The 22761-nt window shown below is 39.6% G+C and overlaps 1 protein-coding gene across 1 annotated transcript in view; it reads left to right on the top strand.

The window, feature by feature from the left end:
* Nucleotides 1–22761, top strand: part of GALNT6 (polypeptide N-acetylgalactosaminyltransferase 6) — a 74334-nt gene that overhangs the window by 39902 nt on the left and 11671 nt on the right. Inside the window, exons 4-6 of the mRNA XM_032208499.1 lie at nt 5785–5934; nt 8143–8377; nt 17472–17589. Of these exons, the coding sequence (XP_032064390.1) occupies nt 5785–5934; nt 8143–8377; nt 17472–17589 (503 nt within the window). The remainder of the gene's footprint in view (nt 1–5784; nt 5935–8142; nt 8378–17471; nt 17590–22761) is intronic.

Below are 22761 nucleotides of genomic sequence, written 5' to 3' on the forward strand. Positions count from 1 at the left end.
AGTACAGAAAGTAGTAGGTACAATCTTGTTCAGGTTCTTTGGTTTCAGATGTACTGCAAGCATAGGAGGCTGGCCAGCATGTTTTTGAAGAATCCATGCTTGCTTCTAAGAGGCTCTGCATCTTTTCCAGCATTGTATGCTGGCTCCTGCTTTCACCCAAGTCAGATTATTGATCCATATAGCCAAATGTATCTTCCATGGCAAGCGTTTCAGAGAAATGTAGAAGACTGTTCTGAGGCTTCCCAAGAGCATGAAGCAAACGCCTTGTCCTGACAAAAAGCCCTTTTATTAATTTACTGTGAATTCTGCTCATCCACATTCACATCCAGCAAAGTCTTTCAAGGGAGAATTTACAGTCACAGAACTTATCTGGCTTGGAGAGCTGACAGGCCGATATCTGCAAAACTTGGCAAGGAGCCTCGGAGAGTCACAAACCAATTAAGCGAACCAATTGTTTCCTGCAAATTCCACTCCCCTTTCGCTCTCCTCTTTTATTTCCTCTGGGAGGGGCCACTCATCATCCACCTGTGGCCTTACTCCCAAGTTGACCCCTGTTCTTTAGCTGTTCCCTTTGTCTGGCAACTCTGCGCATGCGTCCACTGGGAACAGGCTCCAGCTGTTCGTCTGCATTACTGATGTCTGACTCTGAAGGCAGATGATAACTGGCATACAGCTTTGGCCCCCTCTCTGCCTCTGACACAGAGCCTTCATCAGAGCCTTCCCCAGGACTAGCCCATATTTCTCCCCAACCTCCTCACAGTTTGAATCTTCTGCCAGTTGGCTGGCCACTGACGGGCCACAACAAAGGTATTGTCCTCTTTATAATGTGTTTCTGTAGCTCATAAATTAGGTTAGAAATTACAGTAGATTAATTTGAAAGGAAGTGTTTTCATCCAAAACTCCTGCGCTTCATGTCTATCAGTGATGCTATCCTTCTCCTCACTTGATATTGTTCCACCACAGCATGCATTTTCTTACAAAATTCTCTTAACTCTTTTCCTTGTCCCAGTCATGCTTCCACCCTTACCCATCCAAGAAATCTTAAATCATCATTAATTTAACAATGGGAGTGAGTTTCAAGAGGTGTTCCACAACTGGAAATAATGTGGTTGAGAAGACTGCTGGTGAGCAAACTGGTTATAAAGTTTCTTGCTTCTTTTATCAGATTAAGCAGATCTTATTTCCAGAAATAATAAGCAGCTTGTTCAAAGCAGTGTGGTTTTTGAAGCACTGTATTTTGAAAAGTTTAATGTCCTCTTTGAGTGCTTTGCTATAACTGCAACATTTAACTATGCAGCTATTTTAGAGATTCTGGCATATGATACTATGCCAACATACATCGCTGATACTGTAAGTATTATTTCTATGTTTTTCACTAAACCTGCCCTGCAGGGAAGGTGAGAAAGCTACTGCCTTATGTGAAAAGTATGCAGATTGTTGGCTGTCAGCCTGCCCTTTAAAAGAGTTACTTTAAAATTGAAGGGTAAAATACAAATAAATAAATTGATTCTGAAGACAGATTAATTCCTAGAGTTGTCCTAAAGTACTTTGTTGCTGAAGGTAGAACAGCAAATGTTCTCTTCATATAGTTGTGTAAAAAAAAAAAGCACCCTAGCCAGAAAAGATCACAGATCATTCTCTGGGAGGAAAAAAAAATACCAGAAAGAGAAATTGAATATCTAGCAATTTTTTGTGATACACCTTGATGTAACTTTTCATTTTATCTAATGATAGAAGCATTGCCACATGGTTCTAAGGATGTTCTTTAGTCTTCTGCCTTCTTATAGTGGATGAGATGTCGCAGTTGTCTCTTTTCACATTCCTCAAACGGATGCTTATGCAGAACATAGAATAATAGGGGTAGAAGGGACTTTGGAGATCTTCTAGTAGTCCAACATCTGCTTGAGCAGGAGACCCTATACCATGCTGGACAAATGGCTGTCCAGTCTGTTGTTGAAAACCTCCAGTGATAAAGTATCCACAACTTCTGGAGGCAAGTCATTCTACTGTTTAATTGTTTCACTGTCAGGAAATTTCTTCTTAGTTCTAGGTTAGCTCTCTCTTTAATGTTCTTCCACCTGTTATTTCTTATTCTGCCCTCAAGTGCTTTGGAGAATAGATCAACCCGTTCTCTGTAATGGGCAGTTAAGTACTGAAAGACTACTATCATATCATTACTACTCTTTCTCTTCCTTAGATTAGAAATGCCTAGTTCCTGCAACATTCTTCATATGTTTTACCCTCCAGTCTCCTAATCATCTTCGTTGCTCTTCTCTGCCCTCTTTCTAGAGTCTCAACATCTTTTTTGTATCATGGTGACCAGAACTGGATGCACAATTTGAATTATGGTTTCACCAATGCAGTATAAAGTAGTACTGTCACTTTGCATGGTCTTGAAACTATTCCTCTGTTAATGCAGCCTAGGCGTGCTTTGGGGTTTTTTCCAAGCTTTTTTTGCTAGATTAGTTCTCCACCTGAGTCATAGGTTTGGTGCACATATACAGAAATTACTGTTCCCCATTGCCTTCTCAACATCAGGATTTTGGGAGGAAGAGCAGCATGGTCCTTGAGCAGTACAATAAAGGATGCATAAATTATGACTTCCAGACATCTTGGAATGCCTGACACAGCATTCTGAGAGGAAAGTACCTATTTGATGCAAAACCTCTACAGTTGTTGATACTTGTAGACAAAGGCTTATGAGTTCTCCAAACATAAAAGACTTGTGTTTCTCTTTGAATCTTGTAATGTTGTAATATAGAGATGCCTAGATGGATTATAAATTGCTTTGCAAGCATTAACCCACCTCATATGAATAAGCAGTTGCCTGTCATTTTCTTCCTTAGCTGAAATTTTCCTAACAAAAGGCCTTGTTTGCTTTGAATTGCTTTGAACAAATATTCAGGACCATTAACCCTGTCCTGTTCTCCTCTTAAGCTAACACCAGAACAGAAAGCAGACCAATCCTTAAGAAAACAATGCTTATTAGTTAAGTAAAAGAGAGTGAGTTTTGCTATATATTTAGTTGTCTATTATTTAGACTGCGTACATGTACAGGAAAAATTCCAAAGCCAGTTTTGACCCAATTGCTCAGGAAATATTAAAATCAATAAGAATTTAACTAGAGTTTTAATTACTATAAAGAATAAGTAAGCTACCATCACTAAGAATTCTTTATAATATTTATTTTAATACAGATAACCTACACATTGGATTATTTTGTATAGGTTTTTGCTTGCTGTTAGGCTCTGAAAAGAAATGTGCACTCACACACAGAGAGAAAATATCCCTATCTGTCTGGTTTTAGGCTTCCTCGCTATAAATATTACGTTCTCCTGATAATAAGATTTTTATCCTGCTTTTCCTGCAAAGTGAAAAACAGAGTTTTGCTCTCAGCCACTGCCTTTATGCTCACAACTGCCCAGGTAAAGGTCAGAGCCGAGGCCTTTATTGCTGTCCCTTTCTATCATTTGTTATCTGAAAACCAGATTTATATTGGGTGATCTTCAAATGGAGGGCTTGTCAAGAACAAGACACCACCATGCCATTCTATCCACACCGAAGAATGAAACAAAAGTATTAGCTGGCCCATTATCCTGCACATAATCTGTGAATTTTAAAGAGAATGAACTTTGTTTAAAAACCTCCTGTCTAATGTGGGGAGACAATAATTTGCTTGGCCTAGTTAACCAAGTAACAATTTTTATTGTTGACGCTGCTGTAAGCTATTATTTCTAGTATCTCCAGAGACTTCATAGTTAATGGGAGAATGTGTTTGTTCGTATTTATGTGACTAAAAAGACAACTCCTCAGCTACTTTGACTGAAAGTTGCTTCTATTTTATAGTTGTCATTTTCCAATTCCGTGCTGTCATTTCCTGCCCTCTTCCTCTTCTGTACCAGTATTATACCCTTCACATTCACAGCAGAGTCCTTCAGGGTGGCTACAATTACAAAGCTAACAATCTCTCCCCACAGCGAGTTGAACTGCTTCCTGCCCACAGGGTGCACCTGCGACCAAAAGTTTGCTCAGAGTAATTCTAAATAAAGACTTAGCTTTGATGCTAAGAGATGCTGGGTTAAGAGGGGGTAGGGATGAGAGAAACAGAGAGAGTCCCCCTTTTTTGTTCCCTGATAAATAAATAGGGTTCTGCAGATAATGCAAGTAATTGGCTTTGGACAGGCAAGATATTCAACATCATTTTGCTCCCAATCTTGATCCCTCCAAATAAGTTAGACTCCAACTCTCATTACTGGATGTACTCTGGGGGCACACAGTGAAGGAAAGGAGCCTGTAACACTTCGATATTAGCATAAGAAAGGACGTCATTGAGAAGTATTATCTTCTGTTTGAAGAATGGGTGGGTAGCGATAGGGATTGCCTTGTATACACTCCTGAAATTAATGCTAAGCAACAAAAGCACTTAGATTAACTTTTAGGCACCTGTACAAAATCACCTATTTTCCCACCCCTCCCCTATCTGATGAATACCTGCTTTCTTACTCAGTGCATTCTGCTTTTTTGATCAGTATACTTTCCCATGTCAACATTGTATGAAATGCTTAAACCCAGAACAGTCAGGGAGATAAATCATCGCCCAGAATGGTTATTAGACTTGGAAAGCTCTAGTGTAGTTTGTTATTCAATGTTTAATTTTATTAACTTTTGAGTTCTTTAAAAATATGTACAGTGGCCTTCCTGTGCTTATAATCTATAGTGAACAAGGTTGCAAAACAGTTCTAATATGTTCTGAGCTGCTAGCTAAAGACCTCTGATTTGAATTTTTTCCCCAAATAATGGATAAGAAATTTGGGGAATAGGCAGCTATAAAATTTAACACTTTAATAAAATGCTGCCAGTGGGGTTTGTTTTCTGTTGTTGTTTGTTATGGTGTGTTGCCCATTCTTGGATAGCAAGAATCAAAGCATGTCTGGAATGCAGCAAACTCTTCTAAAAGCATAGTCTTGGGTGTGTTTGTTTGAACGTATGGCAACCTGCTTTGAGGTATAAATACATAAACATAAGTACTATAAGTGTGTGCGTGTGTGTGCATTTGAGAACAACTTTTAATATTCATAGTGGGGTTTTATTTTCCTGCTTGAACAGGTATACAATTGCACTCTTTGACTGGTAAAGATGGTATTTTTTTTCTTCATTACCTTTCGCGCTGAGCCATTCATTTCTCCAATCATCATATATAGTTTCATAAGCCTTTTTTAGTTCTTAAAAGTAAACGTGAAATTAAAAACCAGAGTTTAAATTGATCCCCCATAGGGATGAGAATCTGATTCCCATTGTCACCAGACTCTTGAGCATCGTATCCCACTAACCGACTCACTGACTAACTGACTATGTGTCTGCCCATCTCTCTCATAAAGGGATTCTGTGTGGTGTACAATAAAATATTAAAACATAAAAACAAAAGTTAAAATTTAAAAAGAGGCAAGGATGATTAAAAACATTAAAAAATAATTAAAAGAAAAAGGGAGGGCTTTCAGGGCACCAACCAACCCACCCCATAGTTGCATGCTTCTTATGTGAATGGCAAGCAAGGCCGCACCACCATGTTTTTATATCTTTCTGAAAGGCCAGGAAAGTGGAGCCACACAGAGTGAGGACAAAGGCAGAGAAGGTGTACTTCCTGGACCCTGCCAATCAAAATTCTTTAACTGTCAGGGTCCGCAACATATTTTCCCTGCCTGACTGAGTGGGATTGGACAGTGCAATAGTACAAAGACTGTTCCGTAGATAACCTGGCCTCATGTTTGATTAATTCTCTTTCAGATTACTTGAAAGACGAGTTGGACAACTATGTGAAGCAATTGCAGGTAGTCAAAGTTGTCCGGCAGTTGGAGAGAAAGGGCTTAATAACTGCCCGATTGCTTGGTGCCAGTGTTGCCAAGGGTGATGTCCTCACTTTCTTGGATGCTCATTGTAAGTAATAAATCTCTTTGTTGATAAAGTTTGCCTTTTTCCCCCCTTGATAAACAGTGCCAGTTCATAGGCGTTTATGTGTTAATTCAGTGTCTCCCAACACGTCTTACAGTTACCAAGGTTGAGAAACACTCCATTAATTGATTGATCTTGGGTTGGTTCACAGAACCATATTTGCCCCTTGATCAATCTCCATCCACTAATGAGCAGCCCATGCATTGAATGGGTATGGCAGACTTAATGCTACCGATTCTGATAGTTGTGTCAAACATAATAACTTCAGTGAAATCAAACAAGTGAATAGTACTTGAATGACCTAATTAACAGACTCTACTAAGAATGCTATTTTATTATTCAAGATAATAAAACTGCATCCAAAATGCTTAGATGTAGTTTGGATGCATCATTCAATCAATCATCATTCAATATTTAATCGTAAAGGAAATGAAGTAGAGTTGCTAGGAGTCAGGCACCTACTGTATGCATTCAATGCATTATTCATTTAATGTACATACAAGCGTCTCTGTCCTAGAGGCAAGTTCTAATTCTCTTGTATAGACTATGTGGTATAAAAAAAAACCTTAGATAACTTTGATTCCCAGAACATTCAGTAAATTTACTTCAGCCATTTGTTTCTCCATTTTTAGATTTCATACAGTCTTTTCCCTCCATGGTTTAATTTTTGTCCATTTTGTCAAATTTTGCAAATTACTTAATGGTTCAATTTCTTTGGAAGATAGACTCAAGAGTCAGAAGGATATTGACAGACTTTAGCATTGAGCCCTATCCAATAAGTTCAGTGCTGAAAAAGTAAGGTACCATATTTAGGCAGGAAAAACCAGGTGCACAGGTACAGGGCAGACAGTACCTAGCTCAACAGTAGTGCCTGTGAGAGGGATCTTGATGTCCTGGTGGACTACTGCTTAAGTATGAGCCAGCAGTGTGCTACAACTGCCAAAAAACCCAATAGAGTCCTTGGTTACATCAACAGAGGGATAGCATCAAGATCCTAAGAAGTGATAGTACCACTCTATGCTGCACTAGTGAGACCACATTCGAAATACTACGCCCAGTTCTGGTTGCCACCATTCGAAAAGGATGCTGGGGCCCTAGGAAGAGTGCAGAGAAGAGCAAGAAAGATTATAATGGGTCTGGAGGCTAAATCATACAATTAACAGCTAAGGGAACTAAGTATGAGGAGAAGGCTTAGGGGAGGCCTGATAGTAGTCTTCCAATACTAGAAGGGCAGTCATAGGGAAGAGGGCATCAATTTATTCTCCACAGTACCTGAAGGCAGGACAAGAAGTTCTGGAAGTTCAGAGGGAGATCCAACTTGGAAATGAGGAGGAATTTTTTGACAAAACAATTATTCAATGGAACAGCTTGCTTCCTGGAGTTATTGGTGCTTTATCGCTGGAGGTTTTCAAGAAAAGATTGGGCAACTATTTGTCTAGGATAGTATAAGCTCTTGCCTTGGATAGGGGCAAAATAGGGATAGATGGCCTCCATGGTCCCTTCCAGTTCTATGATTGTATAATTCTGTGTATTGAGATTGACATCTGGACACATTAATGCAAGTTTTCTTGACAGTAATATGAAAATGCTTTGTCGTTATCTTTTTCTGGAAAGGCATTTTTATTTGTCAGTCTAACCTATGGGCCAGATAATTCCCAAACTGTCTATAATCCAAATACCAGCCAGATTTGGTCCTGGGTGTATTCTGAGCCCAGAAAAGATCAGGCATCCTCATCTTGCAAATGTTAAAGCAATAAATATTGAAATTTTAAAAAGAAAATTGAGTGTCCATATGACTTTCCATGGGTAAGAAAGTTCACATTAGAAGAGAAATATTTTCAGGTATCTCTGAAAACCTTTTAAAGGTAGAAGTGACCGCAGCAACTGTCAGGTACAATGAAAGAACCAGGAACAGGAGTTTAGTTGAAAGCACTTCAAGTTTATTACATGCTACTTATACACAAGAATCTGATCTGCTAACAGTCAAGGTAAATTAGTGCTAGATAAAAGTAAATGGGATTCAAGGGGAGGCTGGATGTAGGTCTCTTGTGGGACCATAGCGATTCCAAACTGATGACACATTTGACTCTGCCCTCTGGCTCACCCTGGTCATCTCTTACAGCAACAGAGTTTGGAAATAGGGATTTATTTTTGTGGAGATGGTGTAGTAGTTCCTGATTGATTTTTCCTCAGGTGAATGTTTCCATGGATGGTTAGAGCCTCTCCTATCGCGCATTGCTGAAGAGCCCACAGCTGTGGTCAGTCCAGATATCACCACCATTGACCTGAACAGCTTTGAATTTTCCAAGCCCATCCAATATGGGAAGCAACACAGTCGGGGAAACTTTGATTGGAGTCTTACTTTTGGCTGGGAGGCCATCCCTCAACATGAGAAGCAGAGAAGAAAAGATGAGACCTACCCAATCAAGTAGGTTCAAGCTGAAAGTTTGATACCATTGTTAACATGTCTGGGGAAGTGATGGTAGCAAGAGATTGCCTTAAAAAAGCACAGTTTCCCAAAGCATAGGTTTCAGTTTTGGAAATCCTGAAATCAGTTATATACAAATTCTTTCTTTTTACACCCCCACTGTAGAATTTTAGTCATGATATAAAAATCATGGCATTTCTATTTTTGACAGAAATTAGGAGCTTGGAGTTTTGCCTGGACTAAGGTAGCCGGATTGCTTCAAGATTATCTTGGTTCTCTTAGTCCATTGTTCTATAAACTGGGTACTATCCAGATGATGGGCTTCAATTCCTAAAATTCTCACCATGCTGACTGGAATTTTGTCAAGCCTGAACATCTGGAGAGCCCTCAGTTTCAAAAAGGCATTAGTGCCATTGGCTGTGATAGGCGAGATGGACAGCAAACAAATTCAATAAATAAATAAATAAAATATTCCAAAATGGTTACCTAATAGAAATGAGACAGAGATTCTGAGACACATTCCTGCAGAGATAGCCAAGGAAGTGCATCTAAATGTTAAAGTAGGTTTCATGTATGGGAGAGAATATCTGAAGGTTTGCACTGAGGTGTTTTTATCATCTTCGAATCAAAGCGGAAGGGATTGCTTTCTCTCCATTGTGCCTGAGTTCATTACTTTAACTCTTGTATTTCCCAAAGTTAAGAGTGTTGATGTGAGGAAACCATTATAGGCCTGAAGCCTATAGGTTTAGCCTCCGTTATCAGATCATGCTGATGTTAATACTTCACAAAACATGGATATAGGATCATAAATTACAGTGACAGCTTGTACTTAACAGGTATTATTATTATTATTAACTGCTCCCATTTAAAAACCAGAAAGGGCCTCCCCTGGCATCCCATGAGCCAAGCCTAATTAGGCAAATAATCATTTCTCTTCTCCAGTTGAAAGGGAACAAGAACAATGCCACAGGCAAGAATGAACCATTAGGCTACCTCTCAAAAGACAGATAAGGAATATCAAAAAAAGAAACTTTTTCGAACTTTTTCCACCCTTGCCTTCCACTTCTAAGGATTAGTTAAAGCCCCTGATGTGACAGAAAATGCAGAAATAATTCGTGAAACCACAAATTAAACCACCTCTTCACGTTTCATGCTTCACAGTAAGCCACAGTTCCAATCAACAAACTAGTAACAAATAGTGATTTACTGCTCTAAAAAAGCAACAACGGCTTATTCCTTGTTCCTGTTTGCACATCGCACTAAACTGCAAAGAAAACATGTACTTATACATAATGTATAAAGCCAGCTAGGAAGCTTTAATGAAGAATCCAGAGATTCATCAGGCAGCATTTTCCCATATAGGAGCTCCTGAAGCCCAAACTCTTCCAGGCGCCTTTCTTACTGATCTTTGATCTGTCATGGCTGAACTCTGCCTATAGAAACACTTGTTTAATGGTTTAAGGCTGTCAATGGGGGTTGGGAATGGGATGTAGCCTATTCCTTGAACTCTTGAGCGAAGGGAGGTCATGATGAGCTTCACTCCTACAAATGAAAGAAGTTATTAAATCTCTTCAGGCTCCAGTCAGGTTTTGCTGCCGTAAGAAGTCAATTGTTCCTTTTAATCTTTCACTCTTTATCGTAAATTCAGTCATTTCAATACCTTGCAAAGACCTGCTTGCATTTTTAAATCCTGACCATACATTTAGTCTTAACAAAACATAACATAAGGGTCTGCCGCTTGCATTGTAACAACAGATTCAGGTTGAGCAGGAACAGGACAGATATAATCAGATGGGATCCATTTTAGCAACCGCACCATAGTTTAACATTGTCACTACAAGCCAGTGGTGGGTTTCAAAAATTGTTTGAACCTACTCTGTGGGTGTGGCCTCCTTTGTGGGAGTGGCTTGCTGCCCATGTGACCGGATGGGAGTGGCTTGCCGCCCATGTGACCGGATATGAAGATGCCGACGACACTTGTCAGAACCACCTTAAATTACCTCACACACAGCACTGGCATGGATAAGAATATGATGTAAACTTGTTTTTTAAAAGGCATCTTTGGTTTGCGTTAAAACAACTTCAACACACGCAATGTTCTGATTGCACCACAAACGCAGTAGTCATCCTTACCTTTCACAGAGGCACTGAGTTTTATAAATATGAGCATGATAGTGTAGAATAATCATATCCAAGGACCAGTGGTGGGTTTCAAAAATTTTTGGAACCTCTTCTGTAGGTGTGGCCTGCTTTCCGGGTCCACTGGTGGAACCTCTTCTAACCAGTTTGATAGATTTGACGAACCGGTTCTACCGAACAGGTGCGAACTGGTAGGAACCCACCTCTGCTACAAGTACTGCAAGTCCTGTCCCATTCCCCATGTCTCCCCCACCCCCACTGACTTTCTTCTGTTGAAGCCCAGAGAAGGAAAATAGAATCATCCATGTCTACTTGTAAAGTAGCTTGAATCCCTTGATATATTCCAAATGTAGGGTAACCTCAGGAGTGGGATTCAGCCGATTTGTACTGGTTAGGGCAAACCGATAGTTCCGGCAATCAGTTGGCTCCACCCACACACCCCTGCTCTATTCTGTGCTATATTTCCTTTGATTGAAGCCCAGCTGATCAGTGCAGCAGAGCAGATTGCTGCATCTCAGCTGTTTTACTCACCGGGGCTGCAGGAAAAATTAAGATATAGTGCTGATTTCAAATGCAATGTGCATGCACACAGCAAACCAGTTGTTACACTGGTTGACTCCCACCACTGGGGGACCCTGATGTAGCCAGAGCTCCCCCAAGTTCAGATATGATGAAGAATTCAGATTAGTTTGAGAAGGAAATAGGTACTTCTAGTGCAGTGTTTCTCAACCTTGGCAACTTGAAGATGTCCGGACTTCAACTCCCAGAATTCCCCAGCCAGGTTGAGAAACACTGTTCTAGTGCCTTCATGGCTATCTCAGAGGTGAAGATAATGCAGTGCTGAAAAATCTTCCCACTCCTGAACTATACTTTGACATAGAAGAACTATACTGCATATACATGATATCTTTTCAAAAAGCAGAAGGGATATTATAAATCAAAGGCATAGACAGCTCAAAGGTGGGTTGCTCCCAGTTTGGCCTGGATCAGAGGAACCAGTAGCGGCAGAAGGCTCTGGTTACCCACCCGGATGCTTCTGCATATGTGCAGAAGCGTCACGGGCGCATGAGCAAACTAGTAGTGGTGGGTTTTGCAAACCACCTCTAAGACAGCTCAGTGCAGAATAGAAAAATTCAGTGCTTATAGGTAGTCCTTGTCTTACAGCAATTTATTCAGTGACCATTCAAAGTTACAACGGCACTGAAAAAAGTAACTTACTTTTCACACTTACGACTTTTGCAGCATCTCCGTGGTCACATGATTTACGTCCAGATGCTTGACAACTGATTCACATTTAATGGTGGTTGCAGTGTCCCAAGAGTCATGTGATCCCCTTTAGTGACCTTCTGACAAGCAAAGTCCACGGGGAAGCGAGATTGACCTGACAACTGTGTAACTAACTTAAGAACTGCAGTGATTCACATAACCAATGTGGCAAGAAAAGTCGTAAAATGGATCAAAGGTCACTTAACTAATTTCTCACTTAGCAACATAAATTTTGGACTCAAATTGTGGTCGTAAGTAGAGGACTGCCTATATTAGTCTCCTTAGCTCATTGGGCTGATCAAATTCACTCTAGCATTTCCAGAACTTTTGTAAAAGGTTGCATGCCTGTTTTTGGTACGATTCCATGAACCAACCGAAGTTCCGTCTATCGAGTAATGCATCTTCTTCTGCTCGCCAGTGCCTGGAGAATATATCCATATTTGAGCAGCAGAAGCTATTTCAGAACTTTGCTTTTGAATTTGGTTTACTTTAAATATTTTTTGTGAAAACACTTATCTCTGCAATTGTACCAAGCATAGTTTGTTATCTTTCATTTTTCATCTGTAGGCTGTAGGCTGTAGTTTGTAGTTAAACAGCACTTATTGTGTTTGGATTTCACAGGCTTCTAAAAATCACTTTATGAAACTGATACTGGGGTCAAATACTTTCTAGATGTATTCTGAAAGCGTTATAGCATCCTCTCAATGTAATACAAAAAAATATACAATTTTGAAGGCTTGTTTAGAAGCCTTTATGCTTATGAATGTACTCCCAGCAATACAGGTAGCCCTCAACCTATAACCTCAATTGAGCCCAACATTTTTGTTGCTAAATGAGACAATTTTTAAGTGAATTTGGCCCCATTTTATGATCTCTCTTGCTACAGTGGTTAAATGAATCACTGCAGTTGCTAATCTAGTAACTGGATTGTTAAGTGAATCCAGCTCCCCCATTGACTTTGCTTGTTAGAAAGTCACAAAAGGGGATCGTGTGATCCCAGGACAATGCAACTGTCATAAATATGAATCAGTTGTCAAACATCTGGATTTTGACCACGCGACCATGGCGATGCTGCAATGGTCATAAGTGTGAAAAAGGGTCATGTCCCTTTTTTCAGTGCTGTTCCCATGTTTGGCGGAAAAACTTGCATAGGCGCTTCCAGACTGAGATAAATAAATGAAAGTGCCTGATATTCTGTGAAGTAGCAATATCATTCTTGTTTTGCTCTAGTCATGGGTGAACTAGTTCCAGACTTTTCCAGACTGGTTGATGATTGAAACTGATTCCATCATACAGTAATTACTGTTATATCAGCTGTTGAGTTTTTATCTAATCAATTCATGGAGTGCTTCATTATGGCTCTGTGGGATTTCAACATTTTGTAAGACATAGGAGTATTTGTAAACTGCATACTGTACTGCTACTGAGTTTTTAATTTTATTTTTCCAAATGCATATAATCTAATAATAAATTTGCGTATTTGAACCAGGACTGAATTTTGAAATGTGTAGAAGAAACCAACTGTTTATGCAGCAACTCTCACCAAACTTTATGTTGGAAATATTTAGAGTCAGTCTCAGTATTAATGACACAAATATTACTGCTACACAGTTAAAAGATATATCTGCAAAGTATCACAGCCCCTCTTGGAAAATAATTCTGTGTGTGTGTGTGTGTGTGTGTGTGTGTGTGTGTGTATGTATGTATGTGTGTGTATGTGTATATATATATATTAGATTTTTACAACCCCTGGTAAGCCCCAATTATGGGAGGAAGCTAACTGCTTCCATCATCTGTCAATCGGCTCATCACAAGAGTCCATCACGACAGAAACCCAACATTTTTAATGTTGCCTTTGTTATATTTGTGTTTTTTTTATTTGTGCTGATAAATAAATAAAGGGAGATCAGCACAAATAAAACACACACACACACACACACACACACACACACACATATATATATATATAAGTGTCACAACCCCTGGTATGCCCCAATTATGGGAGGAAGCTAACTGCTTCCATTATCTGTCAATCGGCAGAAATATAACACAGATAGATAGATAGATAGATAGATAGATAGGTAGGTAGGTAGGTAGGTAGGTAGGTAGGTAGGTAGGTAGGTAGGTAGGTAGGTAGATACATACATACATACATACATACATACATACATAGATACATACATACATAGATACATACATACATAGATACATAGATACATAGATACCTCTGTCTTGTAGGATGTTAGAAATTTCTAATGGGGAATACCCACCTCCTTTCATTTTTAGAATCTCTTGCAGCTAATTAAATTAGGATTTAAAAAGAATTGGAATGATTTATCTCCCAAGTGTCATTGGGTGTAGTGCAAGGTTTGTAAACTGCCTGTGAGACCCACACTTCCTTGAGAGACAATGGCAGGACCTTTTCCCCCTGCTGTATCAAAGCAGGATAATAAGGGCTGTGACATGAAAGGACCAAGGTTTATTTCTCCCTCTTTCAAACTCTGCCAGCCCCTTGTCTCTCTTGGCAGTGGACAACTGAAAAGTCATTAAGGTAACCAGCCTCTCCACTTCTTAAAGCTTGAAATGACCTTGAAATTCATGGTGCCAGCCATTCGATACCGGCTTGGCCCTCCTCCCTTCCAAGAGGGAGACAAAATCCTGTCCCTTTGGCCTCAAGTACAGCTCCTCTTTGTGCAGAGGTCAAACAGGAGGCTGTTCTGTCTCAATGAAAGAGGAACAGAGATTCCTTTTTGTTATTGCTTAGGGAGAAAAAGAAAGGGAGAGAAAGACATTGGCAACTTGGCTTTTCATCAGCTCCTAATCTCCTCTGCAACAGAAGGTGCAATAGAGGACTGGCTTCAGAGAAAACTTTGCTCAAGCTAGTTTCTGGTGCCAGTCTCAGCTTTTCTTTTCCTAAAAACAAATGAACATGCAAGCAAGGACAAAGAGTTCTGGGGTGACTAATAATGAAAGTAGTGCAATTGGGGGGGGGGGGGAACCTTTATCCCCAAATACTCTTATTTGTGCCCAACTTTTGCAGCAATGGTACCCAAGGATAAATAAAGGCCCAGTCTGCCTCTGAAGGGCCATCCTTGAAGCTCTTAACGAACGTGATCCATCCCAAACACTGGTTATTTCTTGTTTTTGGATGAACATGCCTCAAATTATCAGGATATCAAAATTATCAATTTGAGTCTTTCTCCACCCACCCCCATCTTATCTAATTCTGGAATTAGCAGCTGCCATCTTGTCAGCAAGTGTTTGAACTACCAGGCAAAATGTTTCGGACAAAAAGTGGTAGGAGGGATGAAGGGAGAACATGTTTGTGTGAACACGTACAATACTCATGCACAGTCATGCATATTGACTTCACTGCATTTGTTTAGATTTTATACCTACAACCCTGTTTTTTGATCAATACATTTACCATATTTTTCGGCGTATAAGATGCACCTTTTTGCCCTCAAAAAAGAGGCTGAAAATCTGGGTGCATCTTATACACTGAATATATCATTTTTTCTGCCTCCCGATACCCCGCTCCCTTCACCAAAATGGCCATGCATAGCCTTTAGGAGGCTTCAAAGTGCTCGTGGGGGCTGGGGAGGGCAGAAATGAGCGAAAAACACTTGTTTTTGGGGGGGTCAGGAGCATTCTATAAGATTCCTAAAGGCTATTCATGCTCTTTGTTTGAAAAAAATTGAGCCCGTTTTCACGAAAAATGGGTCGTTTTGGGGAGATCTGCAGAGTGCAAAAATGTTTTTTTTAATTTGCCTCCTCAAAGTCTTGGTATGTCTTATACTCTGGTGCATCTTATACTCCAAAAAGTACGGTATATTAATTAAAAATTGGTGTAGAAGCATCAATTTAGTTTGGATTTTTTTTTGTTGTTTAAAAAAGGTTGTAGATGATACTGCTGTCAAAAAAACTTTTCAGAGAATGGGAGCGAAAGTGTTGCTTCGCCCTCCCACCCCGTCCCAGTCCACATAATTTCTTTCTTTCTTTCTGTGAAGCATTACCATTCAGATAGGTGTGATTTGTGATTCTTGACTTTTTTGGTAACTGAATCAGGAAATTGTGGGTACCGCTTGGGGAGGGTATGTGTTAATTTAATGCTTTTATTTTGCTTCTTAAAATTCCATTTTGATGCTTCCTTTTATATCAAATATGCTTTCCACGTAATTTAGAAAACTAAGATTTTTAGGATACTTGGTAGAGGACTAGAAAATATGTGGCAGTTCAGCTTTATGGACAATCGGTGGCAAAATACATTAAAATGTAAAACATTTACATATTTTGAATATTCAAATATCCCAGCCATCCTTTTGCCATATTTCTTTAAAAAAAACCTTGAAAAAGCCTGAGATCACTTCTCAAAGGCTGCTTTAGTACAAGGGTGTTTGAAAGTTGCCTTTGATATAGTGCAGAAAAAGCCTTGCCTTCCAATGTATGTGATCTGCTTTGATCAAGGGTTTGGGAACCTTCTCCAGAAGTCATTGCCAATATCTCCCAGCATCCTTCTGCATATGCTAGGTGGAGACACTAGAAATTCAACAATATCTGCAGTTCCGTACAATACCTTTCCCTACTTTAGCCGTTGTAACCCGGTTTGAGCTTTCCTTGATATTGCACTCAGAAATGTTAGAGCAAGGCTGTCAAACTCGATTTCATTGAGGGCCGCATCAGGGTTGTGTTTGACCTCAGGGGGCGTGGCCAGGGTGAGCATGGCCAGCTCAATGTCACTTGTGTGGTGGCCAGCGCCGGATTTAGATGAAAAGAGGCCCTAGGCTATTCCACTTAGGAGGCCCTTTCACCTCCCATTTTTAAGTTTGTAAATTACATGAGAGACAATAAAATACATCATTACTGTGATATATATCAATATATATCAATATATATAGCTGGCCTCCCGATGGAGGGCGGCTCTGCTCTGTGGCAAAGGAAGCAAGGCCAGCCGCCTCCCCTGCTGCGCTCAGCTGCCCGGCTCGGCCCCCTCGCCCTCACCTGCCTGGCCGCTGGTGGGCTCCGCGTCGACGGGGCGGCTACTGGGAGCGGCCGCGCCTCTCGCCCGACTGCCGGTGCCGGGAACGTGGGCGGGCTCCCCAACTGCCGCGGCACTGGAACAATCTTAACCAATACATTTTTATGTTTGTTTATTAGTCATATGCGTAGAATTTCTCCTTATTTTCGGTTCAGTGTTTTAGTGTTCACTGTTTTTAGAATAGTGTAATTTTAATTTTGCTAACAATTTGAATGTAGGCCCCTCTTGATCTTGAGGCCCTAGGCTGAAGCCTAGTTAGCATATAGGAAAATCCGGCCCTGGTGGTGGCCTGGGCATAGCTGGGGGGGAATCCTCCAGCCCTCTGCCAGCAAGAACAAAGTTTGGGAGGGCTGCATGTGGCCCTCCCAAGCTTTTTTTTCACTGGCAAAGGGTTTCAGAAGGCCGTCATGGCTGAAAACAGAGTTCGAGGGGGCCACGCGCAGCCCTCCAAACCTCCATTTTCGCTGGCAGAGGCACCATGGGCCGGTCGTTTGCTGTTTCAGGGTGGCCTCGCGGGCCAGATCTAAGCACTCTGTGGGCTGGCATTGAGTATGACACCCCTGTGTTAGAGAGAATGAAGACTTCAGATCAGAGAGAAGATTTCAGTTTTCCATAATTGGTTTTCACAATATTCTTATGCTTCTTTTGCAGGACTCCTACATTTGCCGGCGGTCTCTTTGCCATTTCCAAGGCCTATTTTGAACATATTGGCTCCTATGATGATCAGATGGAAATCTGGGGAGGGGAAAATGTAGAGATGTCTTTTCGGGTAAGAAGGAAAGCTGCAAAATATTCCTTGGAAGTAGAGCTATATTTAAATATATATATATATTTTTAAAGCGGGGTGGGGGGGGGGGTTACCAGTTCTCTGAAAAAGCTATATTTAGAGAGTAAATAAGAAGTAATAGATTGTCATTGCCTGATATCAGCCATGGTGAAAATTTTGGGCTCCACATGTCAAAAATGTCATATTTTAATGAAATATTTCATAATGTGGATTGCTTCTAAGAGGTTTGTATTGAATTTTATTATGTTTACCCCCTAACTTGTTTTAGATTAAAGGTTCAGAGGTTTTAGAGCAAAGGCTATCAATCCTATTTTATTTCCTGTCTAGTTTGTCCTAACAATAGTCTTATGGGGGTACATTATGCTCAGTGATGCCTGGCTGTAAATTACTCAGTGAGTTTTCTTGGTAAGCTTAAGCCTGAATTTACACTGAAGTCTACCACCGCTTCTTTAACTGTGGCTTTATTCCTTGAATTTCCGATACTTTAAATCAGGGGTCCCCAATCCCCAGGCCGCAGCCTTCTACCTGTCTGCGGCCTGTTTGAAACCAGGCCACGTAAGCAATGAGCAAGCACACATGAAGCTTCACTTGCACAAACAGTGGGCTCTTGCTCTCGCACACGAAATTCCACTTGTGCAAGCAGAATGTGAATGGAGATTCGTGCGCAAGTGGAGGGCATGTGTGTTTGCTTGCAAAGTTCCATTCACGTGAGTGGAGGGCATTCGCATGCAAAGCATTTGTATGTGAGCTGTGTGCGAATGGAGCTGTGCATGAGTGTGCCTGCCATTCACACACGCCTCCCCCATGCCGTCCCAGACCACCAAGGTGGAAAGGTTGGGAACCACTTATTTAAATAGACCTACAAAGTTATTGTCATGTTTCTGTACATAAGGGTTATTTTATTTCTGTTCTGTTACGATTTAGATTGTATTTACAATCTAATGCTTAAAAAGTGTGAATCAATGTAAAGTAATAGCAGTATCATGTAACATAACAGTGGATAGAATTTGTCACAATACTAGCTCTGTGCTTTCAAAATGGAATGGAGTTATGTGATAGTAGTAGCAATCATAGCAAAAGAAAGTAATAATAAAGAAAGCAATAAAAAGAAAGCAAAGGGGAGAAAATACAAGTAATAAAGGAAGAAAGTCGTAAAAAGAAAGTAAAGAAAGTAGAAGTAGTAAACAAAGTAGTAAATTTAAGAAGTGGTTCTGTTGCTATGAAAACAAAACATGGCTTGGTTTAGAGGCTAACTAACTACTTCTTTGTATTCGGATTCTCAGTTCCGACTGTTCATCTGGGAGTAAAACTTTCATTTGCTGTCCAATCCAGAGACAATGGTTACAGTGCAGGTGCATAGATGCCACAGCATTTGTTCTTAAACTGTTTGGCCCAATTACCCCTTTTCCTGCTTTCTAATCATTACCCCCACAAAAAAACTGAACCCACATCCTGCTGTTTTACACAAGACAACAGCAGTCCCAAATTGGATCCTCAGCGTAGACACAAGCAATTAGAAATTGTTCTATTACACCCAGGATACGCCACAATTACTCCCAGTTTAAGGAATCAACTGATTCCAAAGATACAATGAATTATAATTTCTTCCTCTAAGTATGCATACCAAATGTGATCATAATGTATGCATCAATTGATTTAAAAAAAAAAAAACCAGTTTATTATTGTTGGAAAATTATATAAGAATCTGAGAAAAATTCAAGCATCATCTATTTTACTATTGATATTGTGAAGAAGAAATGATCTCAGAATCTTCAGAAGTTTTTTTCTTAATATACTGTATATTTTGCAGTGCAGATATTTAAGCAGATGTTTTGTTGGCAATTTTGCACATAAAGATTTTTTTAAAATGTTAAAAGCAAGATCTTAAATGCTGGGTACAGTGCCACCATGTGGCGAAAAAGAATATAAGAAACGAGAATGCTGATTTTTGTTTTTAAAGTGAGGTTAAGAATCTCTGGTCTGAGTTGCAATTTCCTGTAACTACCTAAAACAAATATAAGTTTTTCTGCCTTCAATAGGTACCTTAAAAAGAGAGAGTTATCTCAGATTAAATGAAAATACAGAAGCCTTTTGTTCTGCTTTTGTCTAACTAAAGTCGGGCATAATATTAAATTCAATGTCACCTTCCATCCAGGTTAATGCATGTGTTTATGTATGCTTTCTGTTTCGCTTTTCCTCTAATGACATTTTGTTATTTAAACAACAGAATTTATAATAATAATAATAATAATAATGATTATTACTATATATGGATGATTTGAAACTCTATGGAAAGTCAGAAATAGAAATCCAATCATTGACAAACACAGTCCGAGTATTCAGCACCGATATTTCAATGCAGTTTGGCATGGAAAAATGTGCCACTGTATCCATAAAAAGGGGCAAAATCACTGCATGTGAGGGAATTGAAATGCCCAAGGGGCCAATTAATTAAATGCAAAGAAAATGAAGCCTACAAATACTTAGGCATTCTGCAGTTGGATAACATCAACCATGGAGAAGTAAAAACTATTGTCAGGCGAGAGTACACCAACAGAGTTAGGAAAATTTTGAAATCTAAATTGAATGGTGGAAATACAATCAAGGCCATAAATACCTGGGCAATACCAGTTATAAGATACACAGCTGGTATAGTTAACTGGACACAAGCTGATTTGGACCTTTTGGACCGAAAAACCAGGAAACTAATGACAATGCACTACAGTTTACATCCACGTGGTGATACTGATAGACTATATCTGCCCCGAAAATCAGGTGGCAGAGGATTATTACAAGTAAAGCAAACAGTTGAAGAAGAAAAACATGCACTGGCTGATTATTTAAAAGAAAGTCAAGAACATCTATTAATCGAAGTAAAGAACAAAAATCTACCGAAGGCCCAACAGACGAAACAAGAATAGAGAAAAGATGTGATAAAATCAAGAATGGAGAGTTGGCAGAACAAAGCACTGCATGGCCAATTTCTGGAAAAAATAAAAGATAAAGTGGACAGTGAACAAACTTGGTTATGGTTAACAACAGGTACATTAAAGAAAGAAACAGAGTCACTAATCCTGGCTGCACAAGAACAAGCTATCCGCACAAATGCCATTAAGGCCAAAATCGAAAAATCCTCTGATGATGCCAAATGCAGACTTTGCAAAGAAGCTGATGAAACTGTTGATCACATACTCAGCTGCTGTAAAAAAATCGCGCAGACTGATTATAAATTGCGGCACAATTCAGTAGCACAAATGATCCATTGGAATTTGTGCAAAAATTATAATATTAAAACAGCAACAAACTGGTGGGAACATCAGCCTGAAAAAGTCACCGAAAATCAGATGGTCAAGATCTTGTGGGATTTCCGTATACAAACCGACAAAATACTGGCGCATAATACACCAGACATCACACTGGTTGAGAAAAATAAGGTCACAATCAAAGACATCACAATACCAGGTGATAGCAGGGTCGCCGAGAAAGAACATGAAAAAATCGCAAGATACCAGGACTTAAAAATCGAAAATCGACTATGGCACAAACCAGCAGTGATAATTCCAGTGGTAATTGGCACACTGGGTGCTATACCAAAAGCACTGGAATTACATTTAAAACAGTTAAAAATTGACAAAATCACCATCAGTCAAATGCAAAAAGCCGCACTGCTTGGATCTGCACGCATATTACGAAAATACGTTACGACGTCCTAGGCCCCTGGGTGGGGCCCGACTAGTAACCAATGCCAAATCCGGTGAAACAACTGGCCGCTGTGATACAATTGAGTAATAATAATAATAATAATAATAATAATAATAATAATAATAATACTTGGATCATAAAATGCTTAGAAACAACTGGCATTAGCAAAAATATTACATCCTTTACTGAAAAGGCAATGAAACAATGGAGAACTGAGTTGGCAGTAGGGAATGAAATCTACGGAATGGTTAATATCAAGCGAGGAATTTTCCAGGGTGATTCACTTTCACCTCTTCTCTTCATCATTGCAATGATCCCACTATCAGTAATCTTAAAAAAAATGAAATTAGGCTACCAAACAGCCAAAGAAGCTGAAAAAATTTCGCATTTACTATATATGGATGATTTGAAACTCTATGGAAAGTCAGAAGTAGAAATCCAATCATTGACAAACACAGTCCGAATATTCAGCACCGATATTTCAATGCAGTTTGGCATGGAAAAATGTGCCACTGTATCCATAAAAAGAGGCAAAATCACTGCATGTGAGGGAATTGAAATGCCCAATGGCCAACTAATTAAATGCAACGAAAATGAAGCCTACAAATACTTAGGCATTCTGCAGTTGGATAATATCAAGCATGGAGAAGTAAAAACTATTGTCAGGCGAGAGTACACCAACAGAGTTAGGAAAATTTTGAAATCTAAATTGAATGGTGGAAATACAATCAAGGCCATAAATACCTGGGCAATACCAGTTATAAAATATACAGCTGGTATAGGTAACTGGACACAAGCTGATTAGGACATTTTGGACCGAAAAACCAGGAAACTAATGACAATGCACTACAGTTTACATCCACGTGGTGATACTGATAGACTATATCTGCCCCGAAAATCAGGTGGCAGAGGATTATTACAAGTGAAGCAAACAGTTGAAGAAGAAAAACATGCACTGGCTGATTATTTAAAAGAAAGTCAAGAACATCTATTAATCGAAGTAAAGAACAAAAATCTACTGAAGGCCCAACAGACGAAACAAGAATACAGAAAAGATGTGATAAAATCAAGAATGGAGAGTTGGCAGAACAAAGCACTGCATGGCCAATTTCTGGAAAAAAATAAAAGATAAAGTGGACAGTGAACAAACTTGGTTATGGTTAACAACAGGTACATTAAAGAAAGAAACAGAGTCACTAATCCTGGCTGCGCAAGAACAAGCTATCCGCACAAATGCCATTAAGGCCAAAATCGAAAAATCTTCTGATGATGCCAAATGCAGACTTTGCAAAGAAGCTGATGAAACTGTTGATCACATACTCAGCTGCTGTAAAAAAAATTGCGCAGACTGATTATAAATTGCGGCACAATTCAGTAGCACAAATGATCCATTGGAATTTGTGCAAAAATTATAATATTAAAACAGCAACAAACTGGTGGGAACATCAGCCT

Source organism: Thamnophis elegans, chromosome 2 (genome assembly GCF_009769535.1).
Source record: "Thamnophis elegans isolate rThaEle1 chromosome 2, rThaEle1.pri, whole genome shotgun sequence".
Lineage (NCBI taxonomy): Eukaryota > Metazoa > Chordata > Lepidosauria > Squamata > Colubridae > Thamnophis > Thamnophis elegans.